The sequence below is a fragment of the Gorilla gorilla genome, chromosome 8 (genome assembly GCF_029281585.2).
Source record: "Gorilla gorilla gorilla isolate KB3781 chromosome 8, NHGRI_mGorGor1-v2.1_pri, whole genome shotgun sequence".
NCBI lineage: Eukaryota > Metazoa > Chordata > Mammalia > Primates > Hominidae > Gorilla > Gorilla gorilla.
The window spans coordinates 43,747,609-43,769,828 of NC_073232.2; the positions used below are offsets into that span (position 1 = coordinate 43,747,609).

The following is a 22,220-nucleotide window of genomic DNA, read 5'->3' on the forward strand; positions in this document are numbered from 1 at the left end:
TGGGAGACAGAGTCTTAAAAAATAAAGAAGGCCAGAGTCTTGAAAAAGACTGTTGTTTGGAAAAAAAAAAAAAAGTTTTTCATGATAAAGGAATTCCATAAAAATGGTTCTTTCTAGAAGGTAATCCTTAATGCTGGGTGAGTCAAAGGAAAGCGGCCTACCTGGAGCCTGTAATCGCAAATGTGCACTGTAACTTCCCAAGAGCAATCCTGTGACCACAGTTTCTCCAAACACACTTGAGGACGCTGCTGCAGGCTCCAGGGCTGGGCCAATGCTGGGCCTGGCAGGGATCTGTGGGCAATGGCACAGGTCCCTGACCCCAGCCCCCTGCTGATCAAACTGCTCCCAGAGAGCCCACGGGGCACTTGACTCCTCCCCAGGGTTGAGTAAATTGGGGTGTAGGAAGGAAGATTGACGATCCTGAAGGGTTCTGGGGGTGGGGGAAAGGAGGAGGAGGAGAGACGGTTCCGGCCTGGCGGCTGAGGGGTGGGTGGGTGGGGGGGCGTCCAGGCTTCTCTGCTCTGTGATTAGTGCAATTTGTTTCCCCAGGGGGTCATTTGTGGTAGGAAACACAGCCCAGAAATTAAACTAACTATATCCAGCCCCCAGCGTAGGGGAGACAGCAATAGCACCTGACTGGGGTGGGCAGCTTCTGTTCAGGTTGGGATGACAGGCACCGGCTCAAATACTTTAAGAGGTGGGAGGCAGCTGGCTTGAGCTTCCCAAGCCTGGACTGGGTGAACTGGCAGAGACACAGGTTAAGATTTGGGGAGGGGGGTCTCTTCCCTCACATTGAGCCTCTCTGAGTCTTCATTCCCTCACTCCAGGAGCCACTGTCCCCGTGCTCAGCCCTCCTCTGCCTCTTCCTGCAGCTGCTGGTCCTGCTACCCCTGTGTCCTGAGATCCACAAAGCCCCACCAGCTCTGGCTTCTGTGTTCCAAAATGAGCTCTCTCCCTTCTCCCCAGGGAAACACCCATGCTCTGCAGGCAGCTCTTGGGAGACAAGCAGGGCTGAAATGTAGTAAGAACTGAAGTTGTTATGACGGATGTAACTGCAATTTGAAAGGACTCCATTCAATTTCTTAGCTGAAAGGGTCCTTGGCAACCTTCTTATGTGTTTTTGGAGATTTAGTTGAAGGCCAAATAAATCTGAAATGCTATCTGAACACGTGAAGCAGATCAAAACGCACAGTGACTCTTGTTGAGAGGGTGCCGCCTGCCCTTTCAGCTGACTTTTGAATCCCTAATGGGGCTTTTTGGGAACAATGTTTGTGAACAACTGATTACACCTTCATTCTAAAAGGAAACTGGTGTCCAAGCAAGGGAAGTGACTTATGCAAGGTCACACAGCCAGACAGTGGCAAAGCTGGGACTCATCCCCAGGCCCCCTGACCGCTGGCCCAACACTCCTGTCTCTGCCCCCAAATACCTGGGTTTTCTCTCCGCTCAGCGCAGTCCCCACCAGCTCTGCCAGCCTGGTAACGCAAGGTACATTCATCCTGCCCCATATTCCCCTAGTGCCTTTGGTCCCTTGGGAATGGGCAGGGGGATTCTCTGTCCTGCTTCATGCTGGAAGTCACCTCCCTTCTACCACTGTTAATTTAAAAAAAAAAAAATTATGACCCAATTGCTGCTGAGAACAAATGCAAAGGAAAAGGCAGAGACACGCTGCAGGTTTTGCTCATTGCATGTTTTCGTCTTTAATTAAATAAGTCAAGTAGGCCATCAGGAGTTGGGTTCACATTCTATTCTGCAAAGCAGGCCCTGACTGCTGGGGCTGCCAGCTCTCTGAAGGGCAGCCCCAGCGTTTCCAGGAGACGGCAGATTGTCTGTGGCCACGGCAAGGACATCTGGGATGACAGTGATAGCAATGGGGCTGGGAGCAACGTGGAACAGCGCCAGAGGCTGAGCAGAATGAGCTACATGCTACACATACACACACGTGGATGCATATGTACATACCATGGCAGTGTGTGCCGTGAAGGGGTGTCTCATACCATGCAGACATGAAATAGCAAACGGGGCTGAGGTGTTGGCAAAAAGACAGTGTGCAGGACCTGGGAGGGAACAGGGGAGCCAGGCAAATTTGGACTAGAATATACAGCTGAGATGGAGACTTCAGGGGGTGCCCAGTTCAAGCCAATGGCAGAAGACGCAGACCACATCGGTCATTGTATCCCCCCAGCAAAGCACCTGATCCATGACATGAGCTAGGCCTGTGAGGATGGCACCATGTCTGTAGCCTTGGAAACACGTAACAAATTTGTCCCCAGTCCAGTTACGGGGTGCCAAAGGACACGAGACCAAAGGATCTTGGAACTCTTGAGACATGTGAAGTTGCCAATTCTGCTTTGTGCTTTTGAGGTAAAGAGCAGCTTCCACTGTCTCTGAAACTGCAGCGAGTTGAGAGGTGATGCGGCTGCATTTAGGAAGCCCTGGACCCTCTCCCTTCCATCTGGCTGTGCCTTGTCCTAGAAGCTTCACAAGCAAACCCACCAACTCAGGAGCCCTGGATTTCAGCAGATGGTCCTTCTATCAGCTTGTACAGATCAATAAGACACACTTGGCTTGTGCAGGTGTCTGCTTCCACTCAGCCCCAATTTCTCTCCCCTTAGCTCTCCTTGCCTCAGGTATCAGCCCTTGAGATCTGGCTTCGCTTTCTGACTTTGGGAATGGGGATGGGAGGGGACTGCCTTGAGGACACAGCCATCCAGTCTTCTGCTCCTGTCCTAGCAAGGGACAAGCCCTACAGTCAATTGGTCTCACCATGTTGCCCAGGCTGGTCTCCAACTCCTGGGCTCAAGCAATCCTCCCACCTTGGCCTCTCCAAATGCTGGGATTACAGGTATGAGCCACCGCACCTGGCCTCTACGGTCAATAGGCCCTAGTATAGGAGAGGATGACCCAGGGCTGGAAGACTTTAGGGTCAGAATATCTCCTCTACCACCCAGGCCAAGAATCAACCTTCTGGGAAGGACCTCCTGCTGAAGCTCCTTCCATTGCCAGACAGACAGATGGCAGAGATGGGAGGGAAAGATGTTGTGTGATGCCTGGTGCCCTCTGTTCTGTGGGGTTTGGTCAGCAGCTGCCCCACTATGCCAGCCTCTGGCAGTAGCTCCCAGGCTGAGGGTGCTAGCAGACTGGAAGTAAACTTGTTATTAAACATCTCTTTTCTGTTTACTTATTTTCAAGTGCATGTATTGCAGAAGGACAAAAGCCTAAATTTGCTTTATGTTCCTCAGCTTTTGGAAAATAACTCGGTGACCACCTGCGGTGTATGTGACAGAGACTGGCTTCTATGCACATCTGGTCTTCTCTTTCCCTGTCTATGGGGACCTGAGAATCCTGCCCTCCACTAACTACTCCCAAGGACCCTCCAGGGCCCTCATCCATTCCTCAATTTATAAACAGGTCCCGAGGGGAAGATGGGAACAGGCAGAATGGGGACAGCCTGTGAGCGTTGGACGCTGCCGTGTCTCACCAAGGCCTGGAACGTTCTGAGCCATTTCTATATGCTGGGCCGCAGAACTCATCAACAAGAAAGAACATGAGTAAACACTCATTGCTGAATGGTCCCCTTGTGCTAGGGAGGCTGGCGGCCAGTGGAGAGAGGCCTCAGCTGCTCCCTCTGTCTCCGGGCAGGTGGGCACCTTGCAGGGGAAGGCTTCTGGCAGACAAGCTGGAACAGAGGAGAAGCCAGGGCTGGCCTCGCTGGAAAAAGAGGCCCGGCCACCAGCGCTTCCATCTTCTCCATCCCAGCTCCAAGCTGAAAATCATATCCATGTGGGTGACTCCAACCATATCCACAACGTGTCAAGCCAATAGTCACACCACACTGTCCTTCCCCAAACCCCAAGGGTTCCCAGAGCATCGCTGAGCCCCAGGGGAATACACTTCCAGGAAACATCCACGCACTTGTGACCTGTCTCAAACACCCGGGCAGAGGTAATACAGCAGCAAGGGCCCTGATGTAGCATCTCAGATCGACAAGAGAGAAACCAAGTGATCTCAGATCTTAAACAACGTCCCGGGGCCATCGTGGTGCTGGCGCTCCAGCTCATTCTCCTCTTGTGTTCTGAATCGCCTTCTGGTGTCCATGCATGAACGGAGTGTGTGAATGGTTTCTATTGTTATTTTGTCTTTCTTGATTTGGGTACAGCTTTGAGTCCCTGCAGATAATAAGGTATTTTCTGTCTCTTCTTTTCACAAAATAAATAAATTAAGTCAACCTGCAGTGTGCACACTGTCAATGTCCTGAGAAGTCCCAAAGGCCCATTCTTGGTACCATCCTCAGAGGGCGGAGTGGGAGGTCTTGGCCCAGAGTAAGAAGGAGGGATAAAGTCTGCTGTCCACATCAGCAGGGCCCCTAGGAAGAGCCTTGGATGGAGGTGGCTGCCCCCTCCCCAGTCCCAGCCCCCCCCACCTCCACATGGGGAACAGAGGAGGGAGCAGTGGGGAGGCTGGGGAAGAACGGCCAGCACTTCTGGGCCTGCCAGAAACATCCTGGCCCCACGGTCATGTTTTCAGAGCTGGTGTTCCTTTGAACTCCAAATTAGAACCATGTCTCTGCACAACTTACTCTTGGACTCTAAAACCAAGAGTGTTGGGGTGTTCAGGCAAAATAGCAAAAGAAAAGAAAATAAAAAAAACCCAAGAGTGGAGACCTCCTTGAATGACTGGAGTCCACAGTGACAGAGACCTAGCAACTCAAATAGGCTGATTATAGCGAATCCCATGAGATGGTAACTGGCCTCACCTTCTCCAATGGTGGCTTCCTGCCAGGACACACTCTTCCCTCCCCCATGGCAATGTTGGACTCAGAACCTGTACTTCCATGGTGTCCATATTACTCAACCCAAAATGCAGCCCTCTGGGTTTACAGTGGGCCGTATCTGACAGAGAAATTGTCCAGGAAACCAGAAACAGAGCTGGGCAGCCCTCGGCAAACCCTTGCAGCTCCCTGTAAGCTCTGGATACTGAGTTCTGCTCCTGGGTTTGAGGTGGGAGTGGGTAAGGCCTTCTACTCTGGGTACACTTGTCGCTTGTCATGAGGCCCCTGCCCACCCAGGAAACATGTTAGGGCCTGTGAGGGATTTTCAAATCCAGCTTCTTCTCAGGGAGGGGCGAGGGCTGCAAATCTCTGCTGCTCTGGACACTAGGCAAGAACACTGGTGGCTTTGAGATTCATCCCACATGGGGTTCAAACAGAAAAGCCCATAGGGCACTGTGGCCTGCCACGTGGCCACCTCTCCTCGTTCCTCCTGGGGAAGGCTCCTCCTCCTGTCCTCTCCCTCTGCCAGGAGCCAAGTGCTCCCTGCTGGTTTTCCCCAGCCTCCCTCAAGCCCTCAGGCCTCCACTGCTTGGAAGAGGCGCTCCTACAGAAACAAAAGCAAAAACACAGCCACGAAACAAGAAAGACACCAAGCCATAAATAAAAGCCCCAAATAAAACACCCAGCACATCCTGCGTTAAGCAACACTCTTCCCAGAGCCCTAAGGAGGAATTCCAGGCACTGGCTGTAACCACAGCAACCAACTGGCTGACTCCTGTCCACGAGGGAGAAGGCGGGCTTCTCAGGGGAGGGGCGGCATCCTGGTGGGACTTCTCCCCCACGGGCACTCTGTACTTTCCTCTTGGCCCTACCCCAGATGAGGCCTGGCTGGAAATGGAAGGCCCCGTGAGCTGCCTTTTGCCTCCAGGGACCACAGCTGCTTCCGCCTGCCAGGCCTGAGGCAGCCTTCAAATATGGACATGTTCCGGAGCCAGCCAAGCTAGACGGGGCCTTTGGCTGCACCATTTCAAAACATCCTGCCTGCCAGCCGCAAGGATGTGGATGGGTCAGAGGAGGTAGCCACGAGAATCTAAGGCGGGCAGGGGCTTTGAACGCTGCAGTTCTGAATCCACTGTTCAGTCCAAACCCGGCCAGGGAACCGTGTCATGTCATGGCCCTTTAACGCGTTTCCTTCCCCTGCCCTGCCCTCGAAATAATCCTACAAATGTTAATCACAGGCTCCTCTGAGGTGTGTCATACAGAAAAACCCTGTGGGCATAAGCAGCGAGGAAGCTTGTCTGCATAGATGTGTGTGCACTTGTGCCTTTATGATGCTTGTCTATGTATGGTGTACATGTATGTATGTCTATACACATGTGTGTGTTTTGCAGCTCTATATGGGGCCCAGATTCATCAGTAACCAGCACAGCCAACCCATTCATGAAAACGCTGAATCGCTCTATACTAGTTGGTAAACAGCCACCGTCACCTCAAACGAGCCTCAAATGCCACCTTTGACACCCACGGCTGTCCTAGCCCCTCCTCCAAGGACCCACCCAGATTCCAGACTTCACCATCCAGACAAGAAACGGTTAACACCAAATAAAGCAGGAGGTCTGACTGTCACTGGTCAGAGCCTTGCCCCTTCTGATTGTTAAATATTTGGACTCTGGCCTGCAGGGTCTCCAGGCACGAATGTATGTTTCTGTGTGTGTGAGATCGAAGCTTGCCAACAGGCCCGGGCCTGCCTAGGCCTGCTCAGGAGGCTGCAACCCGTTGGGTCTGGGTGTGATGGCCCTCAAGGGGACCGGGCACTGTCCTGTTCTCCGCAATTAACCCTGGGGCCGCCGCTTTGGCTGGAGCGCTGGCTGGGGGCCCTACTGCTACAGGAGGCGCTGCCCGCTCATGGCGCTGTGCACCCGCCCTCTGCGAGGGCTGCGGCAGAAAGACGGGGCAGGCCTTTCACGAGGAGGGGCATACGGGGCCCCGGCCCCCCTACGTGACCCAGAAGGTGCCCCTCTCCTCCAGCAGGCTGACTGAGCGGTTGGTGAGGGCGGCGGCGTCCCGCGCCAGTTTGTAGCCGAAGAGGCGCATGGCAGGGCCGCAGGCGGCCTGCACCACCTGGGCCAGCTTGAAGGGCATGCTGAAGCGCCACTTCTCGAACTGCTCCGAGGAGTTCTTCTGCGTGGAGTAGATGCCGCTGCCGTCGTGGGCCGCCTGCGTGTTCTTTTGGATCCAGTCTTCCACCTGCGGGGTCAGGGGGATGCCGGCGAAGCGGTACATCTCGCGGGCCTTCTGCAGAGGCCCGCGTGCCACGTCCTCGTAGCGCACCAGCATGTAGCGGCCCCGCAGCCAGGCGGGCTGCCGCAGCCCCAGCTCCGCGGACAGGCGGATGCTCTCGCAGTTGCCCCGCAGCCGCTGCACCTCCTCTTCCCTCAGGCCGTCCTGGCCCTCGTCGTCCAGCCACTTCTTCCAGGTCTTATACTTGCCGGCGAAGGCCACCATGCGCGAGGCCAGCACGGCCCGGGGGTCGCGCACCAGCTGGATGACGCGCAGGTCCAGGCGGGGGTCCTCGGCCAGCGGCTGCAGGAACTCCAGCTGCCGGATGCGCACGGCCTTGAGGGCCATGTGCTCCTTGCGGCGGCAGGCCTCTGCGGCCAGCGTCACGTTGAGGGGGCCGCAGCGGCGGTTCTTGCAGTGGTACTTCTCGAAGACCTTCTTGACGAAGGGCGTACAGACGGGGTCCTCGCACAGGGAGCGGCTGGAGCCCCGGCGGAACATGAACTGAGTCAGGTGGTCCTCGGGCAGCGGCGTGATGAAGTGCTCCAGCACGTACAGGTCGCACAGGAAGAGCTGCTTGAGCACGTCGCGGTACACCAGGGCCGAGCCCGCGGCGTTGGCGCCCCCGGGCTCGAAGGACACTGTGCGCTCGATGTGCCACAGCGGCTCGAAGAGGTAGAAGATGTTGCCCTGCTGGTTGAAGAACTCGCCCACGAACGAGGAGCCGGTGCGCGTGGTGGCCATGAGCAGCACGTGGCGCCGGGGCCCCGCCACGGCCGGTCTGGGCGGCTCCTCCTCCTTTCTCTGCTCTTCCTCTTCCTCCCCTGCGGCCTCCATGGCTGGCTCCACGCCCAGCTGCAAGCTGAGGTTGCGGAGACGGCTCTGAAGCTGGGAGAAGGCTGAATCAAGCTCGCTCAGGGACAAGAGAGATGCGTTCTCAGCTAAGATCAGGGCTGGGTCGGTGCTGTTGGCATCTGCTAGAGCTTGGGGAATCTGCTTCAGCTTGTCTGAGACCCTGTGAGGACAAAGAAGATCAGGGTCAGTGGCTGACTGGGGACCCCGTCTCCTGGGCAACCCTAAGCAGTCCTCCAAGCAGATCACCAAAACCTGTCTCAGTTGGGTTTCCCCAAAAGCAGACTTTGAGGCAAGGATTTGTGTTTAAGTAAGTTTATTTGGGACATGATCACAGGAAGTACTGGATGGGGAAGTGAGGCAGGGGAGGAAAGAGGTCCATGATGGATGTGCCGCTAGGAGCAGGTGTGGGCGTTGGAGGCTTAGTCTGATGGGGATCTGGGGGGGACAGTTACTCCCTAGTACTTCCGGCTTGCCAGTGTGCCAGTGGAGAGAAAGCTCTCAGGTGCAGAGCTGTAGGGGCTTGCAGTAGAACCCAATAGGCACAAGCTAGAACGGTCCTTGCTCAGTGACCCAAGGGGGGGATTGACGGTATCCACTATATTGCCCAATCCCTGACCCACCCATCTTAGCTAATGCTTTCTTGCAGGGCTTGTGCCTGGGAGGAGAACAGGCTAAGAAATCTTTCTACATCTAACAGGCCCACTGCACATAGCTGTATGCTGCCAATTCAAAGGGGTAAAGGGGCGTTCCCAGATTAGCCTATTTGAGGGACATGCCCCTGGAGTTGAGCAGTACACAACTTGGCAGCTGCACATTGGCAGCCTTGCCCATCAGAGTATCCATACTAGGACCTTGCCTTTCCATGGGCTCAGTGACATCAAGACTTCTATAGGGGATGTGCTGCTAATGCAAGGCCAGGAGGTAAATTAACAGTAATAGTCACAGCCAGCAAATACTGGACACCAACTATGTGTCAGGCAGTGGGCTAAATGCTTTTACATTTTCTCATTTAATCTTTACAACAATGCTGGTCCCATTATTAGCCATGTTTTACAAAAGAGGAACCGAAGACTCAGAAATGTTAAGTATCTTGCCTAACCTTTCACAGCTGTAGAGGGCCAACATGGGGGGCTCCAACCCAGGCTGTCTGAGTCCAGAGCCCAAGTCTCACCCCTGTGCAGTCATGAGGACGTGTGCAGGAGCCACTGCCTGGGACACAGAAGGGGCCTGGGGATGGCTTGTTGAAGGAATGCATTTGCAGGTCCACAGAGAGCCCTGCAGTTACCTCCCTGTCCCCACCCACCCCACCTTGAAAGGAAGATGAAGACTTGGGCTTGCAACCCTCACCTTGATATGATTTTATTTTCCTTTTCGATGAAGACAAAAACTATCACCACAAAAACCAAGAAAAGGGCGTATTTGCTTCTCATCTTCAGGCTGTGCACAAAGTCCCGGCAGTCCTGGGGCAAAGTGAGTCCTTTCTCCATGGGGAAAGGTGGGGCCGTGGGGGCTCCTTGGGCCGGCCTTGGACACTCAGCTGAGGGGCATCACTCAGGACCCAGCTTGCCGTCTTCAGGTGGGGGACACCCTTGTCCTGCGGAGAGACAGGTGGTCAGAACACCCTTGTCTGTACACGAGGAATGCAGAGGATGTCTCTCCACCAGACTTTTGAGGATCTCGGCCCTGGTTAGCAGCCAGGACCCCAGACCCACTCTCCAGACAGACTGTGCCCCAGAGACACTGAAGGTCTCTTTAATAGGTCATTTAAAATGCTAATGAACCATCGGGTTCATCCATCCCACCTCCATCAGTTTCTCCCTTGACCTCACACATCAAAGGCCTGTGCACGGAAAAGAATAACCTTTGTAGCATAACTGTTTATAATAGCAAAAAGAGTGCAAACACCTAAATGAAAATGGTGGAGCATCCAGGTAATGGATTTTTATGTGGCCACAAAGAATAATGAGGTGGATCTATAAATGTGAATGATCCAGAAAATACATGAGAACACACACACACACACACACACACACACACAAAGGTGCAGACCCTGTGCTTATGCAGGACGGGGCTTCCCAACCTCAGCACTGTTGACATTTTCCACCAGGTAAGTGGGGACTGTCCTGTGAATTATAGAATGTTTGACAGCAGTCTTGGCCTCTACCCACTAATTGCCAATAATTGTTTGTTTTTGAGACAGGGTCTCACTATGTTGCCCAGGCTGGAGTGCAGTGGCACGATCATAGTTTACTGCAGCCTCAACCTCCCAGGCTCAATTGATCCTCCCACCTCAGCCTCCTTAGTCACCACAAGTGCACACCACCACACCCAGCTAATTTTTAAAATTTTTTGTAGAGATGGGGTCTTGCCATGTTGCCCAGCCTGGTCTTGAACTCCTGAGTGCAAGCAATCCACCTGCCTCGGCCTCCCAAAGTGCTGGGATTATAGGCACGAGCCACCACGCCTGGCCCCCACTGCTCATCTGTAACCATCAAATATCTCCAGACATTGCTAAGTGTCTCCTGGGGTGGGAAGGTGGGGGGTGACAAATCATCCAAGGTGGAGAAACTCCGATGTAGCAAGATCCCATTCAGAAACAAATGCCGGGAAAAAAATATAGATGCGGGATACAAATGGACTCTGGCTGCAGGAAAACGCAAGGCCTGGTAACAATGGCTGCATCTAGAAGGTGGACAGGTAGGTGGAGAGAGAAGGTGGAGTGAGGCTTATGTTTGCTATGTAACACTGTGCCTTGTTACACATTTTACCATGTGTATATGTAAATTATAAAAAATTAACGAAAGAAAAAAATATCATAGCGCATAAATTCTACCTAAATCCTTAACATGGCCTCAGCCTTCAGGTCTCCACTTTCTAGGCAGCCTCCCCCAGGCTATGTTAGGGCTCCCTACAGCCCCACCACTGTACAAAGATTATCATGAGCACCTGGGACTTTGTCATAAAGCCATAAAGCAACAATTGTTCAATACTGAACATCCCTTCAGGCAGGACAGGGAGTTCATCTGGGCCCCTCATTATCTCTCAATCCTGGGCCAGGCAAGAGATACACAGTTGGTGAACAACAGATGGATAAAGGAAAAAATGACCCTCGACTAAAATAGTATGTATTATTATTTTGAGATGGAGTCTCGCTCTGTCGTCCAGGCTGGAGTGCAATGGCGTAATCTTGGCTCACTGCAACCTCTGCCTCAAGCAATTCTCCTGCCTCAGCCTCCCGAGTAGCTGGGATTATAGGCATGCATCACTGCGCCCAGCTAATTTTTGTATTTTTAGTAGAGACGGGGTTTCACTATGTTGCCCAGGCTGGTCTTGAACTCCTGACCTCAGATGATCCACCTGCCTTGGTTTCCCAAAGTACTGGGATTACAGGTCATTATTATTATCTAAATAGATAATATCTAACAGGGTCTTGCTATATTGCCCAGGCTGGCCTCCAACTCCTAGGCTCAAGCAATCCTCCCTCCTCAGCCTCCGGAGTAGCTGGGAGTATAGGTGTGCCACTGCACTTGGCTACGAAGTTGTTTACAGCTAGAGCAAATACAGCTGCAGAAAGAAGAGTCTATTCCTTTTTTTTTTTTTTTTTTTTTTTGAGACGGAGTCTTGCTCTGCAACCCAGGCTGGAGTGCAGTGGTGCAATCTCAGCTCACTGCAATCTCCGCCTCCTGGGTTCAAGTAATTCTCGTGCCTCAGCCTCCTGAGTAGCTGGGATTACAGGCGTGTGCCACCACTCCCAGCTAATTTTTGTATTTTTTGGTAGAGATGGGGTTTCATCATGTTGGCCAAGTTGGTCTCGAACTCCTGACCTCAGGTGATCTGCTTGCCTCGGCCTCCCAAAGTGCTGGGATTACAGGTGTGAGCCACTGTGCCTGGCATAGGAGAGTCTATTCCTAACTGGAATAGTCCTGCCTCTTCCTAATTTTCCTGGGCCTTTTCTCATGAACTTATTAAGTTAATATTTTCTGAGCATTTACCTTGTGCTGGCTTCTGGCCTAGGCACTGAAAATATGGCAGTGAACAAGCAGGCATGGTCTGTGCCCTCCCGGGGCTTGCACTCTGGTTGGGAGGGCCAACCAATGATATGGGCAGCTTAAGTTTACTGAGTGCATATTTCTCTGTGCCAGGTGCCATGCTAAGCACTTGCACTCATCAAATCCTCAGCAAAGCCCTGTGAGGCAGCAACTAGCCCATTTTACAGGTGAGGAAACTGAGGTTGAGACAGGTTAGGTAACTGACTTAAGGTTCCTCCAGCAGAAGCCTCTGGCCACCCCTCCCAGGTCCAGGTCACTTGAGCTTCTTGGTGTACCTTGGGGACCCCCAACCTAGCTCCTATGGTGGGGCTTTCTGGCTGACCATCTCCCTTCCCAGAATGCAAGTGCCCCAAAGTCGGGACTCGCATCTAGAATGGCACTTGGCACAGACCAGCTGTCCAAAAATCAATGGTGAGGCTGGTGCCTGGTAGCTGTTGGCATGAATGTGTAGAATGGCCAGTGGGGCTACGTCCCCCATGCACCCTGTTTAGCCCGTGGTGGGGTGTGAGGCCACCTGCCCCACTGAGAGGGTGAGAACCACCACTGAGTTTTCAGAGTACGAGGTGTTGAAATCCTGACTTTCTGTCCTCTCCAATCTCAGGTTGTCTGGGGCTGACGATGTGAGGGAAGCAGAAGGAGCTAGGGTTAGAAGTCCTGGGCTCTAGTCCTCCCTGTGTCTCTACCATGCTGTGCAACCTTGTATAAGTGACAACCTCTCTGGGCCTGTTTGTAGCATGAAAAGGGCAGTCCCTGCTGATAAAGGTGCTGTGAGGAACATATCCGTTGATGCATGGTAAATGCTCGTGAAATAGGAGAGGGGTGAAAAGGCAGGTGCGGGTGGGGGAGCTGCCCTGGCTACCCCCTTCCCTCTGGGCCTGGCACCTTGGTAAGGTATAGAAGTTGGGGTGCCTAAATGACAAGCCTCTGAACCTTCTCCTTCCCTCCCTTCCAGGGACTATTTCTATTTTTAAGTTGCTGTTCCAGCCTCCTCATCCCCAGAGCAACACAGCTTTCCTAAGATCCTTCTTGACGCCACCCTAAAAGGAAGAAGCAAAGCTGGACACTTGGACAGGAAACCCAGGCAGGCTGTTGGCTCCCTTGCCCTGCCCAGACAGCTGCCGCTCTGTTTAGCTTTGGAAACCTAGCAGGCAGGTGGGCAGGCAGGTGAGAGAGGTTTGGAGCTTCCCAGAGCCAGAAGCGGGGAGAGGGTCATGGTGCCAGGAAGTCACAGGGCCATGAGGGAAGGGGATAGAGCCCGGATGGGGGTTACTCAGCAAAGCCCCACGCAGAACTCACCATGCAGGAGGCCCTTTACAAGAAGCAGGCCTGTGACACCTGTGACATCAGATACACCTTTGCATCACTTCTCTCCCACTTCCATGGTGCAAGGGCTAGGCCTACCTCCCTTGCTTAGTTCATGGGTAGAACCGAAAAATCTCTTCCTCCTTCTCTTGGTCCCTCCTAGCCCCTAGTACTCAATACCTTTCATCCGGCCAGGCACGATGGTTCACGCCTGTAATCCCAGCACTTTGGGAGGCCGAGGCAGGTGGACCTGAGGTCTGGAGTTTGAGACCAGCCTGGCCAACATGGTGAAACCCTGTCTCTACTAAAAATACAAGAAGTAGCCAGGTGTGGTGGTGGTCGCCTGTAATCCCAGCTATTTGGGAGGCGGAGGCAGGAGAATTGCTTGAACCTGAGAGGTGGAGGTTGCAGTGAGCCGAGATCATGCCATTGTACCCCAGCCTAGGCACCCAGAGTAAAACTCTGTCTCAAAAAAAAAACACAACCCAAAAAACAAAAAAACCTTTCATCCCCTCAATGCCCCAGCAACTACATAACAGCCCAAGGAACAGGTGGTATCCCCTGCTTGGGCCCACTGGGGGCCTCTTTGCAGGGTGCCAGGGCCAACAGGAAGTATGCCAGAGGCATGTGCCAGGTCAGCTCTGCTTGAGGGCAGCAGGCAGTGGGACAGTTCCCTTGGCCCAGTTTTGTCCAGCACTCTGCACATTGACAGCAAACACCAGAGGCAGGAAAAGAGGCACAGTGCTGAGTTCTTTCAGGGCAGCGACCATCTGGTGAGTGCACACCACGTGCCAGGCCCTGGGCAGAGCCAGCCCAACCTTCTAGGTGCTGGCTGGGATGTGGACTCCTATCCCACCTACGATACAGTTCTCAAATCACTGTCCTCCCTCTGTCTCACATTCTCACCTGCCTGCCACCTCCCAGCTGTCTCATCTGGCTTCTGCCCCGCACCCCTCCACCGAATAATGCTCCCGACGGCGTCCACAATCTCCTGGGGGCCTAGTGTGGCTGGTGTGGGCTTCTCATCTTCCATGCTGCATCACCTCCTCCCTCCCAGCTGAGGCCCACACTCCTGCTGGCCTCCCCACACCCCCTCCTGCTTCCCTGGCTTCCTCAGGCCCGGCCTCTTCTATGGGATCACATGTGGGCAGCCACCCAGACAGGGGAGCACCTGAGCACTGATTATAACTGTGCTGCCACCGAGCTTCTCAGCCACATGGAAACTTCTCGGAGGCACAGACAATAAGGCAGCTCCTGCTTCAAACACTCTATGCACTACTTGGTAAAATAAAAGCCCTGTAAGGGCCTTCAAGATCCAGACCCTGCTCACCCTTCCCACCTCTTCTCCCAACACCCCCACACCTGGCCCTTCCTGCCACTCCCCACCTGGGGGCTTCTGCATCAGCTGGTCCCTCTGCCCGGGCCAGATCTGCTCTGGCTGGCTCCTTCTAAGCAATCAGGACTCAGCTCAAATGCCCCCCCAGCTCTGGAGTACTTCCCTGACCCCTGACCTAATGTGGGCCACCCCCATCACTTTCCCTCTTGGCGCCCTGCTTTACTCCCTTCATAGATGGAAATGCACTTGCTGATGGCCTCTCATCCCCCAGAACGTTGACTCCGGGAGAGGAGAGCTTCATCTGTCTGCTCCACCCTTGCATCTCCAGTGCCCAGAACTGTACCTGGCACAGAGTGGGTGCTTCATAAATACTTGCTGAATGAATGAATGAATGATGAATGAACGAATCAATGTCCTTCCCAAAGCATTGAGCCTACTGCAAGATGCTTAATCGTTCTAAGTTGACAGAATATATGAAGAGGAAGAAAAAAAGGCAGTTGCTCCATACATGAGTGGCTGTGAGCATGAGCGCGTGGGCCACAGGTGCATGCTGAGGGCGTGTGCTGGGACCACGGTGCGAACCATGGCCACCGACTGTGGGCAAAACTTCACACTTGGGACCGCACATAACTTTAGTCTCTTGAATTCTTGTTTCCATCCAGCCTCTCACAGCTGTGGGGTAACAAGGGGGAGGGCAGAAAACAGCCTAAGCCATCTGCAGACAAATGTGAGGGAGAGAACGCTGCGGAAAAAGGGGGCTGCGAGCTGAGGCCAGGCAAGCCCCAGCAAGTGAGGCTTCGGCTTCCCTCCCTTCTCTCCCCCAGGGGTCTTTCTGCTCAGGCCTCCCTCGTGACTTGGCAAGGTGCCTCCCAGAGAACGAGTTTTCTACTTGGATGGCCTCCAACCAGGCCCTTCCACTGAGGCCCAAAATGGACTGCGGCCTGTTCCGGCCTCCCCCGGGGAAGGTGGGGGTCCCAGCAAGTCGGCTGTGATAAGGGACGGCCCTGCCAGACATTGCATCAGGCAGCAAAACTCCACTTCCCTCGCCTGCCTGGGGCCAAGAGCACAGTGGGGTGGGGTGGGGTAGGGGGAGGTTGAGGGGATGCTCAGCTGTTGCTGGCCCGGCCTCTCGGCCTTTCCCACGAGCTGGAGGAGGAGCTGCATGGGAAAGAGGAGCCAAGGGAGGGCAAGAGCTGGTGACAGAGTAGCTCTGAGGCAGAGTGGGAGCGCTGAAACCCACTGCGGGAAAGCTCCATGTGTGCTGGGTGCTGGGAGGCTGCCCCCACCTTGTTGCCAAACACCTTGGAGTGGGCTCTTTTGTGAGTTTTCTCAGAATCTGCAGAGTGGAGAGAGGCAGCAGGGGAGCCCCCAGGCCACTGGCACAGTAGGGCAGGGAAATGGAGCTCCTATGCCAACCTGCCTGGTTTTTATTTTTTAATTTTGTTCTTATCATTTAGCCCACAATGTCAACTGCCTTGGTTTTAGATGAGAAGAGCTTGTCCATCCGGTGGCCTGTCCAGCCCAGATTCCGTTTCACTTGGGGACAGCCAGAGACAGCTTGGGAAGGCCAAGGCCACCCAATCAGGAGTGTGTTGTCTGACAGGAGAGTAAACGCCCAGCCCAGAGGCTGCTGAATGAGTCAGTGAGCGAAAGAAGAGCAGGAATGAAAGAACGGGAAGTGAATGAATGCCTGGCTGCAGCTCCCCCACCACCTCCACCCCCCTGCACCCAGTACAGCCCCGGGGCTATGGGGCTATGTTACTCCCAAGAGCATCTGAGCATCCCAGGGCTCCAGCTTGCTCTTCCTCTCCCAAGAAAGAACCGATCTTTGATTTCCTTTTGTCCAACTGCTGCCAAGACTGAGTAGAAGCAGGCAAAGGTGTGTCACCTGAGTGTCAGTGGATGTCCATGTAGCTGTAAAGGGGCGAGTGCCATAGGTGGATCTTGGGGCTGAGGGCCAGCCTGGCAGGGGTGGGGCTGCCACAGACTCTGAGCCAGCCCCAGCCAGGACAGGCCTGGCTGCCCCTCGGCCCTTTATGCCTGAGTGGGGCTGTGGGGGAGCACACTTTCTTGCTCCCATTGGATACGATCCCTTCCAACAGCTGCAGGAAGTGCAGGACCTCAGGTTGGAGAGGTAGGAACTGACCTACACCTCCCGGCTTCACTGCACCTGCCTGGTCAGGAGCTGTGGCTGAAGCTGGTGTCCAGGATGCCCTCAACCATGTAGCCGGGCAGCCCCGGGAGGAGTCTGCTGGCTCATTCAGAACCGACCTGGACATAGACCAAGATTCATGGCCAAGGACGTGGCCCAAGTCCAGCATGGGAGAAGCATGGCGAGCATCTTATCAGAGCCGGCAGGCTGGGTAACTGTGGTGCATTGGCACAGTGAAAGCAAGCCATGCAGGGGGCACCATCACAGATGCAGAGCTACAAAAACATAATGTTACGATTCTTTTCACCTTATGCCCTTTGATTTATTTATTTTTGGGGGGGACAGGGTCGCACTCTGTCACCCAGGCTGGGGTACAGTGGCATGATCTTGGCTCACTGCAGCCTCGACATCCCACACTCAGGCAATCCTCCCACCTCAGCCTCCCAAGGAGCTGGGAGCACAGGCATGTGCCACTACGCCTGGCTACATTTTTTCTTAAATCATTTATGGAGACTGGGCGTGGTGGCTCATGCTTGTAATCCCAGCACTTTGGGAGGCTGAGGTGGGTGGATCACGAGGTCAGGAGTTCAAGACCAGCCTGGCCAACATGGTGAAACCCCGTCTCTACTAAAAATGCAAAAATTAGCTGGGCATGGTGGCGCATGCCTGTAATCTCAGCTACTCAGGAGGCTAAGGCAGGAGAAATGCTTGAATGAGGACCTGGGAGGTGGAGGTTGCAGTGCGCCGAGATCCCACCACTGCAAGACTCCGTCTCAAAAAAAAAAAAAAAAAAAAAATTTATGGAGACAGGGTCTCTCTACATTGCCCAGGCTGGTATTCTCTTTTACACTGTTTGAATTTTTGGTAACCATACACCTGTATTGCTTTAATAACCAAATCTAAAATTTCAAAAGAGGAATGTATTATCACTTTGGAAGTGGTATGAAAAATACATTAGAAGAGGGCAGGACTGGAGGCCAGGAGCCCAGTCAGTCCCTTCTGCAAGGGTCCAGGAGAGAGCAGGTGGCTGAGCGAGGCAGTGGCAGAGAGGTAGAGGGGGAGGTGACACCCACGAGATGTTTGAGAAGTCAAAATGATGCTAGCACCTCTTCCACACGGATGCTCCCAGAGGACATCACGCTTGGTGAGATAAGCTGGTCACCAAAGGAGAAATACTATACAATCTCACTTATCTATGAGGTACCCAGAGCGCCAAAATCATAGAGGCAGACAGAAGGGTGTCTGCCAGGGGCTGGGATGAAGGGCCGGGGGGTTGATGTTTAATGGGGACAGTTTCGGTTCTGCAAGATGAAAGGGGTTCTGCAGTGGAAGAGTGGGGAGGGTTGCCCAACAGTGTGAATGTACTTAGTGCCACTGAACTGTACACTTGAAAATAGTTAAAATGGTCAATTTTATGCTATGTACATTTGACCACAATAAATAAATAAACAACGGCCAGGCACGGTGAGGCCGAGGCAGGAGATTGCTCGAGCCCAGGAGTTTGAGACCATCCTGAGCAACATAGTGAGACCCTGTCTCAAAAAACAAAACAAAACAAAACAAAAAACAAAACAAACCAACCAACCCAGGAAAATACCCCCAGCGATGCCTGTGGGTGAGGGGAGGTTAGGGGGACAGAGGAAGCTAGGAGGAGCCCAGCTCTTGCCTCGGACAGTAGTCTTGTTCTCCATGATACCCACAGTGCCTGGCACGTGGCAGGGCTCAATGAATGTTTGTGAAGCAAATGAATGGACTTATGCACTGCCTTAAAGAGTTAGCTGTTGTTTCCTGTAGGCTGGCCTTCTTCCCCCAGAGCCAGCAGAATATTGGGCACATACAAGATGCTTAATTAATACTCCACTGAAAAAAGAAGGCCAGCATAAAGTTAATTTATTGCCTAGAAAGATGCTTATGTTATGACGCTGCACCAAAAAGTAGGACACACCAGTATCTCCAGTTGCAGTCTATTTTATAAAAAAAAAAGTGGGTGTATACATGCATATGCACACACACACACACACACACACACACACAGAGACACATACGTGGGGGGGCGGGTAGAGAGACAGAGAGAGGGAGAGAAAGAGAAAGAGAGAGAGTCTTGGCACAACGTCTGACAAAGTTAGCAATGAATCTCTGTGTAGCTATGGGTGCTTTCAGTTTCCTTGCTTTTGCTTATTGTCTTTGAGGTCCTATTACCTTAGGCAAGGAACTTAAACCTCTTTGAGTACAGTTTTCTCATAGGTGAAATAGGGACATTTACAGCAACTATTGTATACCTTTGTCCCTTGTTTGGCTTGTCTTTCATGAATAAGGGAGGAGGTGGAGGCACAGAGAGCCTGGGAAATGGCACAGGACTGCTGCCAATCCATTCCACACCACAGCTGGCAACGATCTTGACCCAGCTAATTTTATATTATTACTCACATGCCTTTATATGTTTTTGTGAATACAAACAGGACAGATTTTACTGTGCTTTGCTTTATTACGCTTCACAGATACTGTGTTTTCTACACATCAAAGGTTGTGGCAGCCCTGTCTTGAGCAAGTCTTATCAATGCCATTTCTCCAAAAGCATGAGCTCTCTGTGTGTCTCTGTGTCACATTTTGGTAATTCTCGCAATAGTGCAGATTTTTTCATTATTATTTTATCTGTTATGGTGATTTGTGATCAGTGATTGTTGATGTTACTATTGTAATTGTTTTGGGGTGCCACAAACCACACCCATAGAAGACAATGGATTTAATCGATAAATGTCTGTGTTCTGACTGCCCCACCAACCAGCCATTCCCTGGTCTCTTTCCTTCTCTCCAGGCCTCTTCCTTGTTCCTTGAAATGCAACAATATTGAAATTAGGCCAATTAATAACCCTGCCATGGCCTCTAAGTGTTCAAGTGAAAGAAAGAGTCACGCTTTTGTTGCTTAAAATCAAAAGCTAGAAATGATGGAGCTTAGTGAGGAAGGAATGCTGAAAGCCAGAAAGGCTAAAAGTGAGGCCTCTTGCACCAAACATTTAGCCAAGCTGTGAGTGCGAAAGACAAATTCTTTTTTTTGTTGTTGTTGTTGAGACAGACTCTCGCTCTGCCCAGGCTGGAGGGCAGTGGCATGATCTCGGCTCACTGCAACCTCCACCTCCTGGGTTCAGGTGATTCTCGTACTTCAGCCTCCCAAGTAACTGGGATTACAGGTGCCTGCCACCACACCAGGCTAATTTTTGTATTTTTAGTAGAGAGGGGGTTTCATCATGTTGGCCAGGCTGGTCTCGAACTCCTGACCTTAAGTGATCTGCCCACCTCAGCCTCCCAAAGTGCTGGGATTACAGGCGTGAGTCACCGCACCCAGCTGGAAAAGTTCTTGAAGGAAATGAAAAGGGCTACTCTAGTGAACACACAAATTATAATAATGTGAAACGGACTTGCTGCTGATATGGAGAAAGTTTGAGTGGTCTGGATAGAAAATCAAACCAACCACAACATTCCCTTAAGCCAAAGCCTAAACCAGAGCACGTCCCTAACTCTCTTCAATTCTAGGAAAGCTGAGAGAGACAAGGAAGCTGCAGAAAAGTTGGAAGCTGCTAGCTTTGGTTGGTTCATGAGGTTTAAGGAAAGAAGACATCTCCACAACATAAAAGTGCAAGGTAAAGCAGGAAGTGCTGATGGAGAATTGGCAGCAAGTTATCCCGAGGATCTAGCTAAGATCACTGATGAAGGTGGCTACAATAATCAACAGGTTTTTGATGTAGACCAAACAGCCTTCTACTGGAAGAAGATACCATCTAGGACTTCCATAGCTAGAGAGGAGAAGTCAGTGCTTGGCTTCAAAGCTTCAAAGGACAGACTGATTCTCTTGTTAGGGGCTAAGGTAGCTGGTGACTTTAAGCTGAAGCCAATGCTCATTGACCCTTCTAAAACTCCTAGGGACCTTAACAATTAAGCAAGATGTACTCTGCCTGTGCTCTGTAAATGGAACAGGCCTGGATGACAGCATATCCGTTTACAGTATGATTTATTCAATATTTTAAGCCCACTGTTGACACCTACTGCTTAAAATACTACTGCTCATTGACAATGCACCTAGTCTCCCAAGAGCTCTGATGGACAGGTAAGAGGAGAGTAATGTTTTCATGCCTGTTAGCACAACATTAATTCTGCAGCCCATGGATCAAGGAGTAATTTTGACTTTCAAGTCTGTTTTTTAATTAATTAATTTTTTTTTTTTTTGAGACAGGGTCTTCTTACTCTGTCACCCAGGCTGGAATGCAGTAGCATGATTATGGTTTACTGTAGCCTCAAACTCCTGGGCTCAAGTGATCCTCCTGTCTCAGCCTCCCAAGTAGCTGGGACTACAGGTGCATGGTATTTCACCTGGCTAATTTTCGTTGTTGTTTTTGAACAGAGTCTCGCTTTGTCACCCAGGCTGGAGTATAGTGGTGTGATCTCGGCTCACTGCAACCTCTGCCTCCCGAGTTCAAGCGATTCTCCTGCCTCAGCCTCCCAAGTAGCTGGGATTACAGGTGCCCGCCACCACGTTTGGCTAATTTTTGTATTTTTAGCAGAGACAGGGTTTCATCATGTTGGCCAGGCTGGTCTTGAACTCCTGACCTAAGGTGATCCACCCACCTCAGCCTCCCGAAATGTTGGGATTACAGATGTGAGCCACTGCACCCGGCCTCCTGGCTAATTTTTAAATTTTAATTTGTAGAGATGTCTCACTATGTTGCCCAGGCCGGTCTTGAACTCCTGGCCTCAAACAATCCTCCTCCCTTGGCCTCCCAAAGTGCTGAGATTACAGACGTGAACCACCATATCTGACCCTCAAGTTACATTATTTAAGAAATACATTTTGTAAGGCTATAGCTGCAATAGACAGTGATTCCTCTGTTGGATCTGGGCAAAGTAAACTGAAAACCTTCCATTGTAGATGCCAGTAAGAACATTTGTGACTCAGGAGAGGAGGTGAAAATATCAACATGAATAGGAATGTGGAAGAAGTGGATGCTAATTTGGAAGAAGTGGATGCTAAGAAGTGGATGGAGGAAGTGGATCCATGTGGATGATTTTGAGGGGTTTAAGACTTCAGTGGAGAAATGAACTGCAGATGTGGTGGAAGTAATAAGAGAAAACTAGAATTAGACATGAAGCCTGCAGATATGAGCGAATTGCTGCAATCTCATGGTAAAACTTGAATGAATGAGTTGCTTCTTATGTATGAGTCAAGAAAGTGGTTTTTGAGATGGAAGCTACTCCTGGTGAAGATGCTGTGAATGACAACAAAGGATTTGGAGCAGCGTGTCCAGTCTTTTAGCTTTCCTGGGCCACACTGGAAGAAGAATTGCCTTGTTCTACACATAAAATACACTAACAACTAACGATATGTGATGAGAAAACAAACAAACAAAAAACGCAAAGAAAATCTCATAATATTTTAAGAAAATTTACAAATTTGTGTTGGGCCACATTCAAAGCCGTCCTGAG

At 51.9% G+C, this 22,220-nt stretch overlaps 1 protein-coding gene across 3 annotated transcripts in view; it reads right to left on the minus strand.

The window, feature by feature from the left end:
• Positions 1-1,675: 1,675 nt before the first annotated feature.
• Positions 1,676-22,220, minus strand: part of CHST3 (carbohydrate sulfotransferase 3) — a 49,822-nt gene continuing 29,277 nt past the window's right edge. For all 3 annotated transcript variants that reach the window (XM_019035473.4, XM_055353520.2, XM_055353521.2), the window contains exons 2-3: positions 9,254-9,500; positions 1,676-8,066 (exon numbers count right to left, since the gene is read on the minus strand). In XM_019035473.4, coding sequence (XP_018891018.1) covers positions 6,767-8,066; positions 9,254-9,393 — 1,440 coding nt within the window. In that variant the 5' untranslated portion in view covers positions 9,394-9,500 and the 3' untranslated portion in view covers positions 1,676-6,766. The remainder of the gene's footprint in view (positions 8,067-9,253; positions 9,501-22,220) is intronic.